This window comes from Thunnus maccoyii, chromosome 18 (genome assembly GCF_910596095.1).
Source record: "Thunnus maccoyii chromosome 18, fThuMac1.1, whole genome shotgun sequence".
Classification (NCBI taxonomy): Eukaryota; Metazoa; Chordata; class Actinopteri; order Scombriformes; family Scombridae; genus Thunnus; species Thunnus maccoyii.
The window spans coordinates 23,250,634-23,268,160 of record NC_056550.1 but is presented as its reverse complement, the minus strand read 5'-3'; the positions used below and the strand labels follow the sequence as shown (position 1 = coordinate 23,268,160).

The 17,527-nt window shown below is 40.1% G+C and overlaps 2 protein-coding genes across 3 annotated transcripts; one reads left to right on the top strand and one right to left on the bottom strand.

Annotated features, from left to right (window-relative positions):
* Positions 1 to 256: 256 nt before the first annotated feature.
* On the bottom strand, positions 257 to 11,182 carry LOC121884898 (GTPase IMAP family member 8-like). Of its 2 annotated transcripts, XM_042393991.1 has the most exons (9): positions 10,115 to 11,182; positions 9,280 to 9,393; positions 8,245 to 8,271; positions 8,065 to 8,137; positions 6,535 to 7,221; positions 4,424 to 5,134; positions 3,643 to 4,311; positions 1,679 to 2,414; positions 257 to 406 (listed from the first exon to the last, which is right to left on the bottom strand). In XM_042393991.1, the coding sequence occupies exons 4-8, from the start codon at positions 8,087 to 8,089 to the stop codon at positions 1,711 to 1,713; spliced, it is 2,796 nt and encodes a 931-aa protein (XP_042249925.1). In that variant the 5' UTR covers positions 8,090 to 8,137; positions 8,245 to 8,271; positions 9,280 to 9,393; positions 10,115 to 11,182; the 3' UTR covers positions 257 to 406; positions 1,679 to 1,710. The 2 variants fall into 2 exon arrangements, with proteins under 2 accessions (XP_042249925.1, XP_042249924.1); XM_042393990.1 differs by lacking the exons at positions 257 to 406; positions 8,245 to 8,271 and having other exon boundaries at positions 1,445 to 2,414.
* Positions 11,183 to 11,262: 80 nt separating this feature from the next.
* Positions 11,263 to 14,350, top strand: LOC121884900 (migration and invasion enhancer 1-like). Its single transcript, XM_042393992.1, has 4 exons — positions 11,263 to 11,387; positions 11,636 to 11,733; positions 11,905 to 11,981; positions 13,246 to 14,350. The coding sequence occupies exons 1-4, from the start codon at positions 11,359 to 11,361 to the stop codon at positions 13,327 to 13,329; spliced, it is 288 nt and encodes a 95-aa protein (XP_042249926.1). The 5' UTR covers positions 11,263 to 11,358; the 3' UTR covers positions 13,330 to 14,350.
* Positions 14,351 to 17,527: the final 3,177 nt, after the last annotated feature.

Genomic DNA, 17,527 nt, shown 5'->3' with positions numbered 1-17,527 from the left:
CTGCTTCCTGGATGTTACCATACATTTTTATTTGTGAGGATTTCAAAATCGGCCTTGACTGCAGAGGACTTTCACAGTGTTTACTCTGCCGGAGCGCTATTAGCCTCTGTATCCTGCGGTAGTATGTGTCTGTGTGTGTGTGACTCACTTGAAAGCCCTTGACAAATCCTGGAGGGGAAAAAAAAAAAATGGGTTGTGAATGGAAGCTGCACAGATTCTCTGTTTTTCTCTGCAAAGAAAATTGTATAGGCTGGAATCAACTTCCTGTTTCTAACCATTGTCAGATTCCTGGAAGTGAGAGTGTTTACCTGTAAACTGGAAGAAGCGAACACGTGGATTCTTCTGCACAGTTGAACACAGTTCATTTCAACCTAAGTCCTTGATGTTTGTGTAACACCCTGACAGACTGGAGAGAATTATTTGACAGGAAAGGTGAGTGAATCATGAGAGAAATAAATCTTCAGGTTACTCTCTATGTCAGTTTTCCGCCTTCTTATAGCACCAGAAGCAGTGTTTCACCTCTTTTTTTTTTAATTTTCTCTGTTCTATCACAACACAAAGATTCTCCTCTAAGGATGTGTTTTGAGAACTACACTATATGGCCAAAAGTATATGGACACAACTTTGTGGCAAAAGTTTGAGGAAGACCTGTTTCAACATGGTTACACAAAGCCGGGTTTGTAGAATGTTTTTTCCCAGTCTGGTGTGGAAGAACTGGGAAACTAGCCTGCAAAGAGCTCTGACCTCAACCTCATTCAACACCTTTGGGATGAACTGGAACGCTGACTGTGAGCCAGACCTTATGGCACAACATAAGTGCCTGATCACGGATGTCCTTGTGGCTGAATGGGAGGAAATCCCTGACACCAAGTTCCAAAATCTGGTGGAAAGTCTTCCCAGAAAAGTGGAAGCAAGTGATTAAAGCCATCATTTTGGAATAGCATGTTCAGCTATCACATATTGGTGTAACGTCCAGGTGTCCACATACTTTTGGCCATATAGTGAATGTCTAGTCATAATGCTGTATATCTGTGCAGAGGGATGTGGTGAGACTGTAGTTTGTGGTGTTGTTCTGCTGGATTCAATTATGCTGAAGTGTGTTTCTAATATCTTTGTTTCTCCACATATGTAAATACGGTGGACAAAATATTGGAAAAACCTTTCCAAATACAGCACTGGAGTTCAAAACAAGACCACCACAGAATACAGGCTCAAAACTTGCCTGAGGACTGGATCAATACATAAACAACCAAAGAAGTCTCAGTAAAAATCAAGAGATTTTTACACATCTGGCTGTAATGTTCTAGTGTCCATATACTTTTGGCCATACGGTGAAGTGTATGTTGTGCATATTGGAGAAAATGAGAAAATGTGTTACTTTCATTGCAAAGTCAGAGTCCATTCTTCCACGCAGCATGTTGTACAACCATTAGACTCACTTTATTTAACATATTTCAAGATTTCTAAGAATAAAAGAAAATCTGAAGTGTGATGGATCAATGGATAGAAGTGCCATTATACTATCTTAATCTTATGCAGCAGCTCCCCCTTGTGGACAAATATAACAAAACTGTGGCCTCTTCATTCAAAGAAGTAATGTTTTGTGACTGCTCACATAAACTAATCAAAAGTGCATATAAATACATTTTTACTAGATGAAATAACAATTCCAGCTTACTTGCTCCATCCTTGATTTCTGTTTCCCCTGAATCAACATGTATTATCAACATCCTGTTTACTTTTCTCTCTGATTTCCTGTATGGCCCTCCAGCTGTGCTCCAGACTCTGCCTCAACTCTGCCAGATCCCTCCTAATGTCCTCAAGGAGATCCAGCTTTGAAAGTTTTCTGTCAATAGATGAGAGCAGCTCCTCTCTAGCCTCCCTGACGACAGGCTCCTGCTCTGCAGGACAGTCAGGTTCAGCCGGCTGTAATGACCCCATGCTTTGCTCCCACAAAGCCTCAAAGTATGAGTCAATGAAAGTTTCCAGTTCTTCCAGGCTGCTGTTGCCCCACTGGTTGATCAGCGCCTGCAGGCCTCCAGACTCAGTCAGCCTCCTGAGTGTGTTCTCTCTTAGTGCAGGATGGCAGAGTGAATGCATGTTAACAATGTTTTCCTCTGTGAGCATCCTGTGTTGTGTTTGAGGTAAAACCAAAACCACTGCTGAATGTTTGGGTGAGAACAGGTGCACTCGGCTTTCACCGTTCAGTTGCAAGTGGCTGTGAGGATCATCAGTCGGGAACCAGACAGGCAGATTTACCGTTAACATTTGTTGACCTGTTATAGTCCACCTCAGGGTGGAGAGTCCAGCCCGTCCTGTTCTTCCTGCTGGCAGGGCCACAGTCTGACCGTCTTCCTCTGCAACCTCTGAGCAGTTTAGTGGCAGACATGAAGTGGAAGCGGCTGATTCAGTCACTGTAAAAGGAAATAATAAGACCGGAGTGATTTCATGCGAGCCATAAAAAATCCGAACCAATTCTTTAACAATTGTCTCCACCTGCCCTAACAGATAAACCTGCTTATCTCTCTGTTGCAGACAGACACTGCTACCTCATCTTTTACAACAAACCATATTTCATTTGATCCCTCCCCATGCTTCACCTGATATGACATCTGATGTTATTCATTTTGTCAGATGTATGTGTTGCTTGTGTTTTGTATATTTCTCTGTTACATGTTTTCATATAGTAACTGATAATATATCACAGTGTTGCTCTATATAGTACATATTCTTCTATTGTTCTCATGTTTACATCCTGTTTCAGTAACTGTTTTAATTTTATATCTTTTGTGAGGTTGAATTTGTATTTTTTTATAGCTCATTTGCATTCTGGCACATTTATTGAAGCTATTCAGCGAAGTTTCAGGAGCAGGACCACACCTCAATTACGCCACTACCGGCATTCCTATAAATACCATCTAATCCTCTCCGCTTCTTCCGCTCTCGTATTCTGCGCCCCTCGCTCCCACCCTATTTCTCTCTTCCTGTTTCTTCATGATTCTTCCTCTCCTTCGCAAGGGTCCTAAGGGGGTCTGCTGTTGCCCGGGTGCAGCGGCCCCACAACGCAGTCAGCAACCGAAAGAACTATGCACATTAATTGTTTTCCTCAATAAATCATCCAAACGCATCTTGTTGATGGTTTGGTCCTTGCTAGTGAACAAAAAATTAAATACATAATTAGATACAATCTGTCAATATTGACTGATTATATCTGGTTATATCCAATTATATCAGTTTATATGTTTATTGGTCTTGAATCAAGTAGGATTTAAAACAATTTGTTGTATTTCTTATAGTTATTTAGACTGTAGTTATTTAGTAATATTAGGCTATTTTCTATTTGCAGTCATACTGTAATTTACTGTAATTTATTTATATTTACCAAATCAAATTTGAAGGATCATTCCACCATTTTTTTGTTTACAAAATGTGTAAAAAGGGAATCCACCAATATATTATCTTTGTTAAAAATGCAGAATATTGTCATTCTATGTGAAGTTTTTAAGCTGTGATAGAAAAGGGCCTCAAAAATAATCAAATTTTGGTCACACTCTAATTCAAACATCCTGTTTCAGTGAGACTCAAACTAGAATAAACTGTCTGTTTGTTTTGGGGGAAAAGAACATGAGTGCATTTACTTACACTCATGGGACATCTGATGTGTGCCGGTCATGAGCATCTTTAAAACCTTTTTACACGGTGTCACTGTGTCGGCCTGCTGCTCTCGTGCTGAATAAACACTTCTCCCCATGTGATCGCCTCTGTGAAGAACAGCCAGCCTTTCTTCAACCAGCATCTCCTCTATCAGTTCGATTAGCTGGTTAACCTGAGCTCCGTCCCCCCGGTGTTTATTGTCCAGGACGTGGTATCTGTTCCCACACCTCTCAACAAGCCTCTGCAGCGGCTCTCCTTCACCCTCGATGCGCTGCTCGATGCTCGTGTCTCCCAACCAGTCTCCGTAGCTGAACAGGACCATAGCTCTGCTCCACACGGGGCCTCCTCCCGCCTCCAGCTGTTTCTCCAAGGCTTCCCTGTTGGCGTCTTTGAATGAGGAGCTCACGTTGACAACCAGAACGATAGCGCAGGGCGAAGGAGCCATCAGGAGGTCAGAGGTCACAGGGAAGCAGCCTGGTGTGTCAAGCACTGTCACCACCTTGCCGCTGATTTCGGCTTGTTTTTCAGTGCAGGAAGTGGTTTGGCTTTCTGTGTCGAAGCACTCTCTGCTCAGGATGGTGTTACCACAGGAGCTCTTGCCTGTTTTCCTGCCACCAACAAGCACTATTCTCAGCTCTGAGAGAGGGTCGACCTTCTCTGTTAGAGACATGGAGAACCAACATCATGGCTAAATCAAATACTTCTGAAAATGGAAGTACAACAAGATCCCACTGACATTGTTTATCACTTTTAAATGTATCTAACTCACCCAGCTGAGACCTCGCAATCTGCCTTTGTTTCTCCTTCTTCATCAGTCTCTCCTCGGCTCTCTCCTTATCTCTTCTCATCTTCCCCTCCAGCTGTTCCAACACATTCCTCTCCAATTCATAATGCCAGCCGCCGTCGCCGCCGACCACCATTTCCTCTATCTTCCCGATCAGTTCTCTCACCTGAAATCCGTCTCCTTTGGTTTTATTGTTCAGAACATGATACCTGTTGCTGCATCTTTCAACAAGCCACCGCAGAGGCTCTCCTTCACTCTCGATGTATTGCTCAGTAGTTGTGCCTCCCAGCCAGTCCCCGAAACTAAACAACACGATGACGCGACTCCAGGTGTGCTCACTGATCAGCTCGACGTGCTCCTGCACTGCTCTCCTATATGTTTCGGTGAAGGCTCTGTCCACACGGATCACCAGCAGGAAGACATGCGGCCCCGGAGGACAGAGAGACAAACTGAGAAGGATCTCCCTCCGGTCGAAGATGGGGCTCTCATCACAAAAGTAGTTCATCCACCAGCCTGGTGTGTCCACCACAGTCACCTGTCGACCAAACACAACTCCTTCTCCAACCAGGCACTGAGCTGTTCTCCTGAGTCGCTGGCTACTCTCTCTGCCCAGGATGGTGTTCAGTGCTGAGGTCTTCCCAGAACCCTTTGCACCCACCAACACAATCCTGATGTTAGTAATGGGCCGCAACCTCTCTGAAAGAATGGAAGTTGGAAATGTACAAATATGTGAGTATTTTTCTGTATCCAGCTGCAGTTACTTATTATCACTACACACCTGAAAGTACACATGTCAATCAAAACTTTCAAAATAAAAGCGCACCACACTTGTAAGAAATATCCCTCATTTTTAAAAAGCAAAATGATCTGATCCCGACAGGCCAGAGTGCGAGGTCCCGACCAACGCTGCTTACGGCTTTAATTTAGTATGTTTTTCAAGCAAAACTTCTGTAATTTTCTTGTTGTCAACAAATCTGATAAAAGAAAAAAAACAACAATGAACTGATCCTACTAACAAGTGTTGTCTCTGCTGTGTCTTATTCCTCTGCTCCATAAAGCACCATTGTTGTCCGAAAACAATTAAAACAAATCACACCATTGCAGTGGGTGACATTGTACCTCATGGTAGTAAAACATAGGCACTGTAGTTTACTTTGATTCAATCTCACAGTCCTACTGCTGTAAATACTCACTAGAACACATCCGCAGTGCAAAACTGCAGTGCCCTGCTGTTGTAGTCTTCATTTTGCCTTTTTTTTTAATCCTTCTAGCTTTAAGTCAAAGGCAAAACAATGGCTACTAGACAGAGTTCCTGAATAGATTGATGGTATCTTAATATGTTTTTTTATGTCTAGACTTTGATTCACCTTTTTATCATTGCGTCACACAGCTGTTGTCTCCTCTGATGTGATGTTCTTTGAGTCTATGTTCATCCCTGAAAACATTTTATTGATTCTTTGCTCTTGGGATTCAATTGTCTGTGTTTGGTGCTTGTTTTGTGATATTTCTCCATGGCAGACAATGAACTCCTGTCTCTATCTTGCTGAATGGTTGAAGGTCTGTGAAAATACCGGCGACGACGATGGAAATAAGTCTAGGACTTTATCGTTCTGTTCCCGGCAAAGTTTGTTGTATTAACATAAACCTAAAGAGCTTTTTTTAAATGTTTACATCCTCAGTAGGAACCAATGGGCTTGGAGCTGGTTGCCACAGACAGTGAAGTCAGAAGAGATGAACTAACACATCGTTGGTTTTGGTCTTTTCATGGGATTTGTTCACAATAACAACAAATGTAGAATATCACCAACCTTATCATTTAATGTCTACACATATTTGGTCTGAAAATCCCTTTTACCAGGTTTCTATTTGAAAGGATCGAGGACACAGGTAGTGATGCTTTTTATGGCTGCAGCAACATTATGTTTGGAATAAATTAAACAACTGTTGATGGCGGCAACAGCAATACCAATTAGGGTGAGCACCATCTAGTGCCGTTTGATTGACTGGATATTTCTGTGAAGTGTTAATCAAAGCAAAATATTGAATATTTTACCTTTAAAAACCAAAATAAGCAAAACATTCATCGTTAAACTTACCTCGCATGACAGATCTGTGTTTTTTTACTTTCATAAACCTCTGCTGAGCCCTCTCCTCCACTCCTCTCTTCTCCTCTGCGTTCACCTGTAAAATGCTTTCCTGCATCTCAAACACCCTGTTTCCATTTTCCGTGACAAGTTTCTGTATCTTCACCAGCAGCTCTGTGACTTCGGTCTCATCGCTCAAGATAACACTGTGACACCTCTGGTTGCACTTCTCACTGAGCCAGTGCAGGGCCTTCCCCCCCGACTCTACATGCTCCTCTGCTTGTGTGTGTTTAGACCTGTCAGCTGAGGTGAAGACAACCACACAGTGACTCCAAACCCTCTCACCCAGCAGGGCCACATGCTCCTCCACAGCCCTGCGACGCTTCTCAGAGAAGGCTGAGCTCGCCTTGACTGTGATCAGGAATACATGTGGGCCCGGTGAGCACAGAGAGACGCTGCTCACGATCTCCCTCTTCACCAGCTGAGATGTGTCCTGGGAGCTGAAGTCACACCACCAGCTGGGAGTGTCCACCACTGTGAGCCACCGTCCGGCCACCGCACCCAGCCTCCGGGAACAGGAAGTCCTCTCCTTGGTGACAAACTCCTCTTTGCCCAGGATTAAGTTGCCTACAGAACTCTTTCCAGAGTTTCTGCCACCAAGAAGCACAATCTTTAACTGTGATGTACACCAGCCGTCCCCTAACACAGAAAAGCACATTAACAAACAGGGAAGAAAAGAGGGAAACAGAGGCAAATTAGCTGCTTAATTCTCATTTTAATTCTCATATATGTGTAGAAAACATTCATACCATGAGAAAACAATGAGAAAAATGTATGCAGCTGAAATTATGAATCCAATAGTTGATGAAACTACTTAATCTGCAGGGATTTTGATAATCAATTAAGCGATTTTTAAAGCAAAAATACCTGAAATTCATTGCTTCCAGATTATAAAACCGAACTGTCATATTTATTATATAATAGAAAATTGAATATCTTTGAGTTTCAGGCTGTTTTTCAAGCAATTTAAATGTATCTGACAAATTATTATCTGTGATTTTTTTACTATCGTCTGACGTTTTGTAGACATTAACATTTTAGACATCAATTAATTGAGAAAATAATCAGAAGATTAACCGATAATGAAAATATTTATTAGATGCAGCCCTAAAAATGCACAAAATTAGGCCTAAAATGACATTACACAACAAGAAAGTACAGAGATGGCTCTGTTTTGTCTAATAAAATAAATATTATAAATGGAATAAATTATAACATTCCCTTAAATCCTTAAATTCTTAAATGTCTTGACAGTAATATAAATAATAAATCAATATATGACTAATCAGTGGGACTACAATGCACCAAAAAAGATCAATAATCCAGTGGCAAAAAATATCTGTAATAAATCAACTCTGGTAAACTTGAAATTGAATATTATGACAATAACTACATTGCTAAATTGCTTTGATTTTCATAACTATACCTTCAAATTGAACACCAACACTATCACAGATGTAATACAGCTACTACGAGACTTACATGCTGCCAGATCGCTGGATGCCATCTCTCATGTTTTAACACATGTTTCTGTGCACTTTGTGAACAAAGCTCGCTGTAGAAGGAATGATAGCAGAAATTCCTGTTTTATGTGTTTATGAGTCTGAAGGTTGTCTGTAATGAGTAATCAAACCCACATGCAGCAGACAGTAAGAACCACACCTCTCAGCAGCAGGTCTACAGTCCACTCTGAAGAGGAACATAACAGCATTTATCATTTACCAAACACAGACAGATAGTAGAGTACATTCTGTGAAAACCCTGAGTGATTAACAGCAAGTACTCAGATCCTTTGCTTAAGTAAAAGTAGCAGTATCACAATAAATATCTCAATACAAATACTCCGTTACAAGTAAAAATCCTACATTTAAAATCAAATTTAGTGAAAGTAAATAAGTATTATTAGCTAAATTTACTTAAAGCATTAGAAGTAAAAGTACTCTGTCTGCAGTAAGGTCCAGTGACTGATACGTTTAATAAAGTACATTAATAATATCATCGTTTAAGAAACCTTTTACTGTTGCTGCTTGAGATGGAGCTAGTTTTAACTGCTTTATAGGGGTCTGAGGGGTCATAGGATGATAATTCAGGTATAGGAAAGAAGAAAAAACAAAGATCTGATACATAAATTTGGACAACAATCAACAATAAGGTAATATCATGTAAAACTGTACTCTGAAAAGTAACTGAGGCTGTCAAATAAACGTAGTGGAGTATAAAATACAATATTTCCCTCAGTAATGTAGTGGAGTGGAAGTATCAAGTCGCATAAAATAGAAATACTCACATAACCCTTTTCAGGGACCATACAATACAGATAAACATTGTTACATGCACATTATGTAACAGATGTAACATGAGGTAATAACTGTTAGTTTTGTTACCACTCTTAAATTAGGTTATTTAATTGAATTAAATACCTTGATGGTTAAGTAATGTGACTTTTTTATTTTGTTTTGACTCATTCCTTGCAGCCCATAGATGAGATGTTCCTGTTCCTCAATTATCTGGCACTGGGCTCACAACAGCAAGACCTTACTGACAGATATGAAATCCACCAGTCCACATCAGTCAGATCATCACAACATGGAGCAACTTTCTGTACACTGTCCATGGATCAAAGAGGATCTGGATACCAGTGGAGAAAATACCTTTTACCAGCAGAGTTCAAGGACTATGCTAGTGATCTATCCTCACCTCTCCTCCAAAGTGAAGAGTTCCCTGCATATAAGTCTCACTGTACTCTCAAAGGGCTGCTTGGAGTTGCTCCACACGGGGTTGCGACTTTCATCTCGCCATTGTATGCCGGATCTATCAGTGACAAACAGATCATGTGAGAGTCTGGAATTCTGTCCCCCTTAAGACCTGGGATGGCCATCATGGTTGACAGAGGGTTCCTAGTTGATGAGTTTGTTCCTTGTAAAGTCTATAGGCCGACATTTCTCTCTGCCTGTGACGTCAGAGAGACCCAGGCCATTGCAAGCCTCAGGGTGCATGTGGTCGCGCGTCATACACCAAGTGATGGACAACAAGTTATTCAATACAGAAATCCAACTCTGGCAACTATCAAAACAGACCTCTGGGCAAAGAAGCCAGTGTAGGACTTTGAATTGTACATAGCACTTATTTGCAGGTAAAGGTTACAAAGACTGTATATTACGCAGTCATGTAGTGTGTAAATAGCTATATAATCATCTTTATATACTGTGTATACTAACCTAAAATCCGTTGTATATTGTTAGATTTGTTGAATATTGATTTCTTGAAATACAGTCACTTCACTTATTCTGTCTGCAGCAAAGAAGTCAGTGTAGACTTGATACTGTAGAGCAGTTTTTTGACATCTGTATATACAGATTTCAGGTAAATCTTACACAAAATAACGTATATTACAATTATGTAAAGTCTGTAAATAGAAATTATCTGTATTTACTTACATGACATCGTTTTTATGTTGTTGAAGTCATTGAATATTGATTTCTTGAAATACAATAACTTTGTTCAGTTTAATTCAACATTGTTCCTTGCCCACCTGTCAGTTCTGAAAAACGCCATGGGCATATCCCAGCTCTCTTATTTGAAATTTCCTCGCTCCTCGATCCTCACTTGAACCAGAAGTCGCTCTGGTCCACCATCTTGAAGGACAAGTCAGAGCAACTTCCAGTATAGTGCATAGTCCAGAACTATTTTGATCAGCGTTTTTCGGACTCAGTGTTTATATTCACAGGTGGCTCCAAAGATCTTGATATAGGGTGTCCAGGTGCAGCAGTATATATCCCAGTGAGTGAGTCATATATTAAGAAAACGGTATCAGACCATTAGTCAGTTCATACCACAGAGTAATTGGCATTACTATTGGCCCTATTGGTTAGAGCAGAAGGAAATAAGTAACACCGTTATTGCATCTGACAGCTTTTCACCACTAACAAGCATCAGATCTGGCAGATCGTTATTTAGAACAGATATTATCAATGAAATATTCCTTATGATGTACAGGATGGAGATTGAGGGTCTCTACAAGCTTCCTTTGGGTTCCTGCTCATGTTGGTGTGGAGGGAAGTGAGCAGGTGGATATTCTGGCAAAACAAACACTCACAATGAAGCATGTAGACCTAAAATTAAAGCCATTAAGCAAAGTTGAAGCTAAGACATTCATTGGGACAAATGCACAATCAGTATGGCAGGAGTGCTGGGATGATAATGAAACTAGAAGACATCTATATAACGCTGGTAGGATAGTGGGCTGGAGACGAAGGGAAGAAAATGTCATTAATCATCTGAGAATAGGTCATATAGGTCTCAACTGTACATTATATTAAATAGGCAAGCACCCAACTGGAAAATGCACACACTGTATCCAACCAGAAACAGTCAAACATGTGCTACTTCATTGTAGAAAATACAATATCAAAAGAAATCACCTACTTCAGTCACTAAGGAAGGTAAAACACCATGACTTTTCAACCTCAGGTCACTTGGAGAAAACAGCAAACAAGATATACTGGGACATTATCACGTTTTTTAAAGAAACTGGTTTAGCTAAAATAATCTAGAGGGTTTTTTATTTCCTACATAATCTCTTGTCCAGTTAGTGGCGGTAATGCGTCTCTAAGCTGGTTTGTCAACCGCCAATAAACACTAAAGAAGAAGAAGAAGGAGAACGCATGCGCACTTCCGCGGCCAGGCAGGACGCCGGCTCACTGTTACACAAGCAGCTGAGTTACGCACCAAATCACACCGAGCGCTGGTGACACCGCTGAGGAAAAAACAATAACGATGGGGGTGACAATTAAAGTCGAATACTGGTAGCTATATCTTTTTTTATTATACTCATTTTCATTTTGTTTAAATGCTTAATTAATCTGCTTCTGCTGGTGTCTTTTTCCGTCCCGTAAATCCCAGTTTAAAGACGGCTATTAGACGTTACTGTAGATTAGCTGCTATTAGCTGGCGGCTAAAATGAGCTTATATTGACTTTGCAGCACTGGGTAGAAACACAGTGTGTCCTGCTCTTGTATTTTTTTTTTAATACATGTGTTTTTCTTCCATCTAGTGGAGCATGAGGATACGAACCCCGCTATCAGGAGCTCGCCCGGGTTGTTAAGGGTGAGTTTCCCGATGCGGCTGTGTCAGGCTTCGTGGGAAGAAAAAGTAAGTATTGTTTCAGATTAATCAATGATTGAACTCTTACCGAAGATGTGTTAATGTCTGATACTAACATTTGACCTTTTTTAATGTGTTACTGTGTTGCTGTTACTGAGGCAAAGATCATTCCAGAAAGCATGCAGATGATCTTACTTTATTTTCTCTTTTCTTTTATAGGCAGCTTTGAGATCGAAATCAATGGGCAGCTTGTCTTCTCCAAGTTTGAGACTGGTGGCTTCCCATATGAGGATGACGTGAGTAACACATGCTTAAAGGACAGTTCACAATTTTTCCAAGTCTGTCTTAAAACAACAGTCAGGTCTACAAATGAACATTGTAATAGGTTTTTCTTGCCATAATCATCCCTCCTGCTCATACTGGCCTTTAGAAGATCCACTCATAATGCACTTACAATGTAAGTGATGGGACCAAAATCCACATACCTCCTTCTGTGCATAAATGTATGCAAAGATGTCCTGTAATATGAAGCTCCAGTTGTCCAAATTAGTCAAATCAAGTAGGTATCTCATAACGTTACGGTCTTTTTAATGCCAAAGTCCCTCTTTTTGTTTCTATACTTCCATAGCAGCTCAACAGGGAAACACTGTCCGAGGAAACACAGAGAGGGAATTTGATACAAAAAAGACTGCTAATATGGCAGATATCCAATTGATATGACTAAAGCTGGTGTATGGGGGTGGGGGTGTGGGCGTGTTTGTGCTCTAGAACCTATCCGCTGTAAAACAAATCAGAAAATAACGTTACCTTATTTAGCTAGCTAGCTCGACCACAGTTGCTCTCTCTTGCTGGTGCTCTCAGCTCGCTCTCTCTCTCTCTCTCTCTCCTTTGTCTTTTTTAAAATGAGTCAGGAAGCCGACAGCAAAGTGTAACTTTACTCTTAATGTTGTCAAACAAAGAGAAATGTCCTCCCTTCTTCCTAGTAACATTTTTGTCCTCCCTCAATGCAGGGTTTTACAGCTCTTATCAGTCTGATTGGCAGTTGTTATTGGCTACCGCAGCGTGTCGTCGGGTTGCGTTTCTCCATAAGTTGACTCTGGATCAACTTTCTCGCTGCAGACCGGTGCGGCGCCACTGCAGCCAAAACCCCTTGCAGCCTAAACACACTACGCCCAGTTCAAATGAATGGGAGGATTAGCGTTTTCGCCACAATGCCTGATTTGGTCTGAATACAGCCTAACTAAAACTGCTGAAGCCTCATATAAGCTTCAGATCAACTTTTAAATGCATTTTTGCACAAACACTGTTGATTTTGGCCCCCCATCACTTACATCGAAAGCACATTTGAAGGGGATCTTTTAACAGCCAGTATGAACAGGAGGAACGATTACAGCGAGGAAAACCTCTTCCAGTGTTCATATGGACACCTGACTGTTGTTTTAAGACGCACTTGAAAAATTGTGAACCTATCCTTTAACACTCTCAAACCCCCTTTGAAATGTAAACCACTACCAAAAAAAACAGTTTCTGATTTATGCTTTTTTTTGTTTCCTGCCACAGATCATGAACGCTGTCCAGGATGCATATGACGGGAAACCGGTACAGAAGATCACCAAAAGCCGTGCACCATGTGTCATCATGTAAATCTCCCTCCGTGTGTCTTTGCTCTCGCTTACCAGCAGCATCAAGACAAGCTAGTGCAGCTGTGTATACTGCTACTACCACCTGTGGTATACCCTGACCCTGTTAACAAAGACTGGGATGAAACCTTAAATCCAACAGAGGTGCACTGTGACCACAAGCTCCTTTCTCTGATGCAGAGAGCGACCACCTAACCCTGCTCTGCCGTCTGGCTCCCCTCTCTGTTCTCGCTGTGGAGCTCCAGGCTGTTAATGATTACCGTAGCCTAAAATGTTAAAGCTATGGTATGATGAATCCATTCCTGGAATTTCCTTCTTCTAAGAGCAGAGACAGGGAGAAGATTTAGCAGAAGGGTTGGAAGGGAGCTCACTTTTCTTTTCCTACAGCCTCATTGTCTGACATTCTCTAACTGCCTAACTGTTTTCTTTTGTTTGTTTGTTTTTGTTGTTTATTCATCTTACATGCAATTAAGAATTATCATTGAATGCAAGGACAGGACATCATGATTGCACCTCATTTCTAAGCATAAAGGGAGAGACTCTGGGTTTCTGCCTCTGTACTATTCTGTATCTAAAGCATTTTTTTCTGAGATAACAATGTCAAATACTCTGACTGTGTGGGTTTTGAATAGCAAATCAACATCATAATGTGGTGGGTGGATGTAAAAGGAGAACTAAAATATTTTTCTTTCTTAATCAAATTGGATTAGATTTAAATATTAAAATGATTGCTTGTAACACTGCCTTTGTGTGCAGCTGCTTAGCTCTATAAATTTTTTGTCCAGTCTGAATCTGTTTGGTATTCATTTTTTGGGTTGTTTTTTTTTTTTTTTTTTTAATTTTTGTTCCTCTGTAAATCAAACCGGTCAGGTACTGGAGCGTTCATCAGTAGTGCTTCTGAAGACCACCACCCACTGGTCTGTCAGCTCACACTAATTCGATGTCAGCTCATTCTCCACAAATCATGTAATTGTTTACTCCGATGTCAAAAATGTAGTCTTTGAATAAAGGTAAAGGTTGTTTAAGTGCTGTTGTTTGTCACTTTTTCATGATGTCAGTGTCTTTTCTTCTTCTTCTTCTTCTTATTATTATTATTATTAACATTATTATGCACAAGTCTTTTGCACTTCTTCCCTAAGGATATGACCGTGTTAAATAACACACCTGTACTTCCTAATTCCCAGCTGGTTGTGATGGTGTGCTGGTTTACCATAGCCAAGCCAGTCGCTTGGGTGCTATCTGCATGTTGATATGTAGAGTCTCCTGATACTGGTGATTAGCAACTTACAGTTACTTCTCTGTACAAGTTAGACAGGTTTATCTATTTATGGTCAACAAAGCCTGCTCGGCAACTGTAGTTTTAGTTGTAGTAGCAGAGCTTTTTAGCACATATTTCAAAATGAGAATTTAAGTCGAACTGTTATATCCAGTTGTTAAATGGTGCCTGAACTCTGAGTAAATGTTTGGGAGGTTTTTTTTGTCAACAAAATATCTCTTTCACAGGAGAAACACCAAATAACACCACATGTCCAGTCACTTTTAGGAAACAGGAAAGATAAGGGTGGCGTTACTAACTTTGTGAAAATCCTGATTCAGTTCTGTTAGGGAATGATAAGTCATTTAGTCATGCAGTATTTTTGCCACATTGTTCACGCTAAGGGGCGCCAAATACAACAAAGACAACCATTTTCAGTCCGGCATCCCCCCATCTCAAGCTGAGGGTACTGTCACTAAGAGGTCAAATTCTTCAAATGTGCAGCAGCCTGACAAACAGCAACAACCCCTTGAGGGTGGTTTCACAGTTTTGTTCCTCCACAAATTGATTTTCAAACAGGAAAGCAATGAGAATGTTTTTATTTATTTATATGAACAGCCCAGAACTCATACTCAGGTTGTAACTACATGCCACAAACATTATTAACCACTCAGAATTGTTGTAGTTTTGCCTTTTTAGCCAGAAAAAAAGCTAATATCATCTAAATTTGGAGCATGCTGAAAAGTGATGAGTCAGAGACCATACAGCTAAAACATTTGATTTTGGAAGTGGAAATAGAAAATGAGAATCACTGATCATCCTCACTGAAATTGTTGATTATAATTAAAAAAAAAAAAAAAAAAGATCTCAGTCTGTGAAAAACACCAATTACTATTCTGGCCTGAATCTGAATAGTAATGTTGGTTTAATTCATGTTTTTATGTAAATGAAATGGAAGTTACAACAGCCCTCTCAGTATTCTAGCTAGTGATATACTTGTTCTACTTGTGTAGTTTAGTGTAGCACACTGCGACTAGGTGGGTCTTGAGTCCTGGCTCTGGCTCTCAGTGATAACTCACACCAGCCTGCTTGTTCTAATGCTGATAGACGTCATCTGTGCTGCTGTAGTTGGTCCTCCAATAAGAAGTTTGAAAAATGTTCAGCGCCTATAAAAAAAAAGTATTCAAGTTTGACCTTTCAGATACATGTGTATTTATACTGCCGTCAATTAAAACCCCTCGACTATACTCAAGTGATCTCTGTTTCACTAATTACAGTATGTGGCTAAATCAATAGGCTGCACCAGTGATGATTTGTTGTTTTACTTTGACATTTAAGGGTCTTTTTCTATTGATCAGTGTCTCAGTGTTTGACTCAGTGTTGTAATACATTAAAACATGAAAACTTCCCCAGGGGGTGGGGGGGTGAATACTTTTCATTGCCATTGTAGCAATTTGATTTTTTTGTTGACAATGGTCATCAATGACATTTCAAATTTCACTTCTCATCATCTACAAGCACTGACTGACATGTCATGATATATTTCGGTCAGTTAGGTTTCCCTCTCAGCTTTTTCCTATCATCATCTTAGTTGCAGTTTATTACCAAGACAACTAAAAACTCCAAATCACACACCATCCACATGCCTGGTGCTTCATGTTATACGTGCTTTAAGTTATATCCTTTCAAACTAGGTACTCTACCCGTCATATATTTTGATATTTTGCACATTTTTCAAATCTGGCACTGTGTAAAGCAATATTTCAAATTGTCAAAGTACTGCCATTTCGTGCTTTGCATTCAAGTAAAGCAACATATGTGCAGACGTGTTAGTGTATGAAACAGCCATATGACATAAGACTGGGAGTGTCTGTATGCTGTATGTTGAGACACGTGCACACAGCAGATAGCTTCTACAGCAGGTGATAACAAAACTGGTATTTCTGTGCATTGCCTTTCTGTTTATTGGATACTGTTGTGAATGTGTCCATTAAAAAGAGAGAGCTTACTGCTGTCAATAAACTCTGACGAACCAGATCCAACTGACTCATGTGTGTTGTTTTCTCTCATACCAACTTTATTTACAACATTTAATGCAGCTGAGAAAGTTTATCCCTCTAGCTGACCTGGGTTTATCTTGGGGGTACAAATTTACCATATTTACACAAATTTACACAAAATTATGTTGTTTTTTTTCCTGACTTTTTTCTAGTTTTTGCTTATATTGTTCCTTCTTCAACTTTTGATAACAAGTGGAGAAGGGGGGTCCATGGAGTTTGCTTTTTTGTAAAGTGTTGGTTTATTTTTGTTAATTGCAATGCAGCAGTGAATGTGCTATTGGGTGCGTTCTGGTTTAAAGCAGATGATGGACAGACTGTCCTCACGGAGACAGGACAGTCAGATGTTGATAGCTAGAGGTGGTAATTTTTTGGGGAGGGTCTCAGGTGAGTGGGAAGAGGGGATTAATTTTTATATAAGTGCTCCTTAAACATGAAAGAGTTGTGTTAGAAGGTAATCCAATGTTTATTATTAGCTACGTCTCAAAGAGTAAAGGTTAATTTTGTGTCATGGAGCTGCAGGGGTTTACACAAGCTTAAAAAAATAAAACAGGCAATGAATAAGCTTAAGGATATGGACTCTAAAATTGTATTCCTACAAGAAACACATATTTTGGATGAGGAAGGTACTAAGATAAGGCGACTTTGAGCTGGAGATGTATTTACAGCCTAATTTTCATCGCAGGCCAGAGGAGGCTCCCAATAAATATGAGGCCAATAAGCTTTTTAAATTTTGACCTTAAAATATACAAAATTTTAACAAGACAAATACAAAACTTGATGCCAGGAATTATTGATAGAGACCAGAATGGATTTATAACTGGAAGGCATGGCTTTCATAATGTTAGAAGAGTATTAATTATTTTTAATAACGGCAAAGAAGCTCTTCT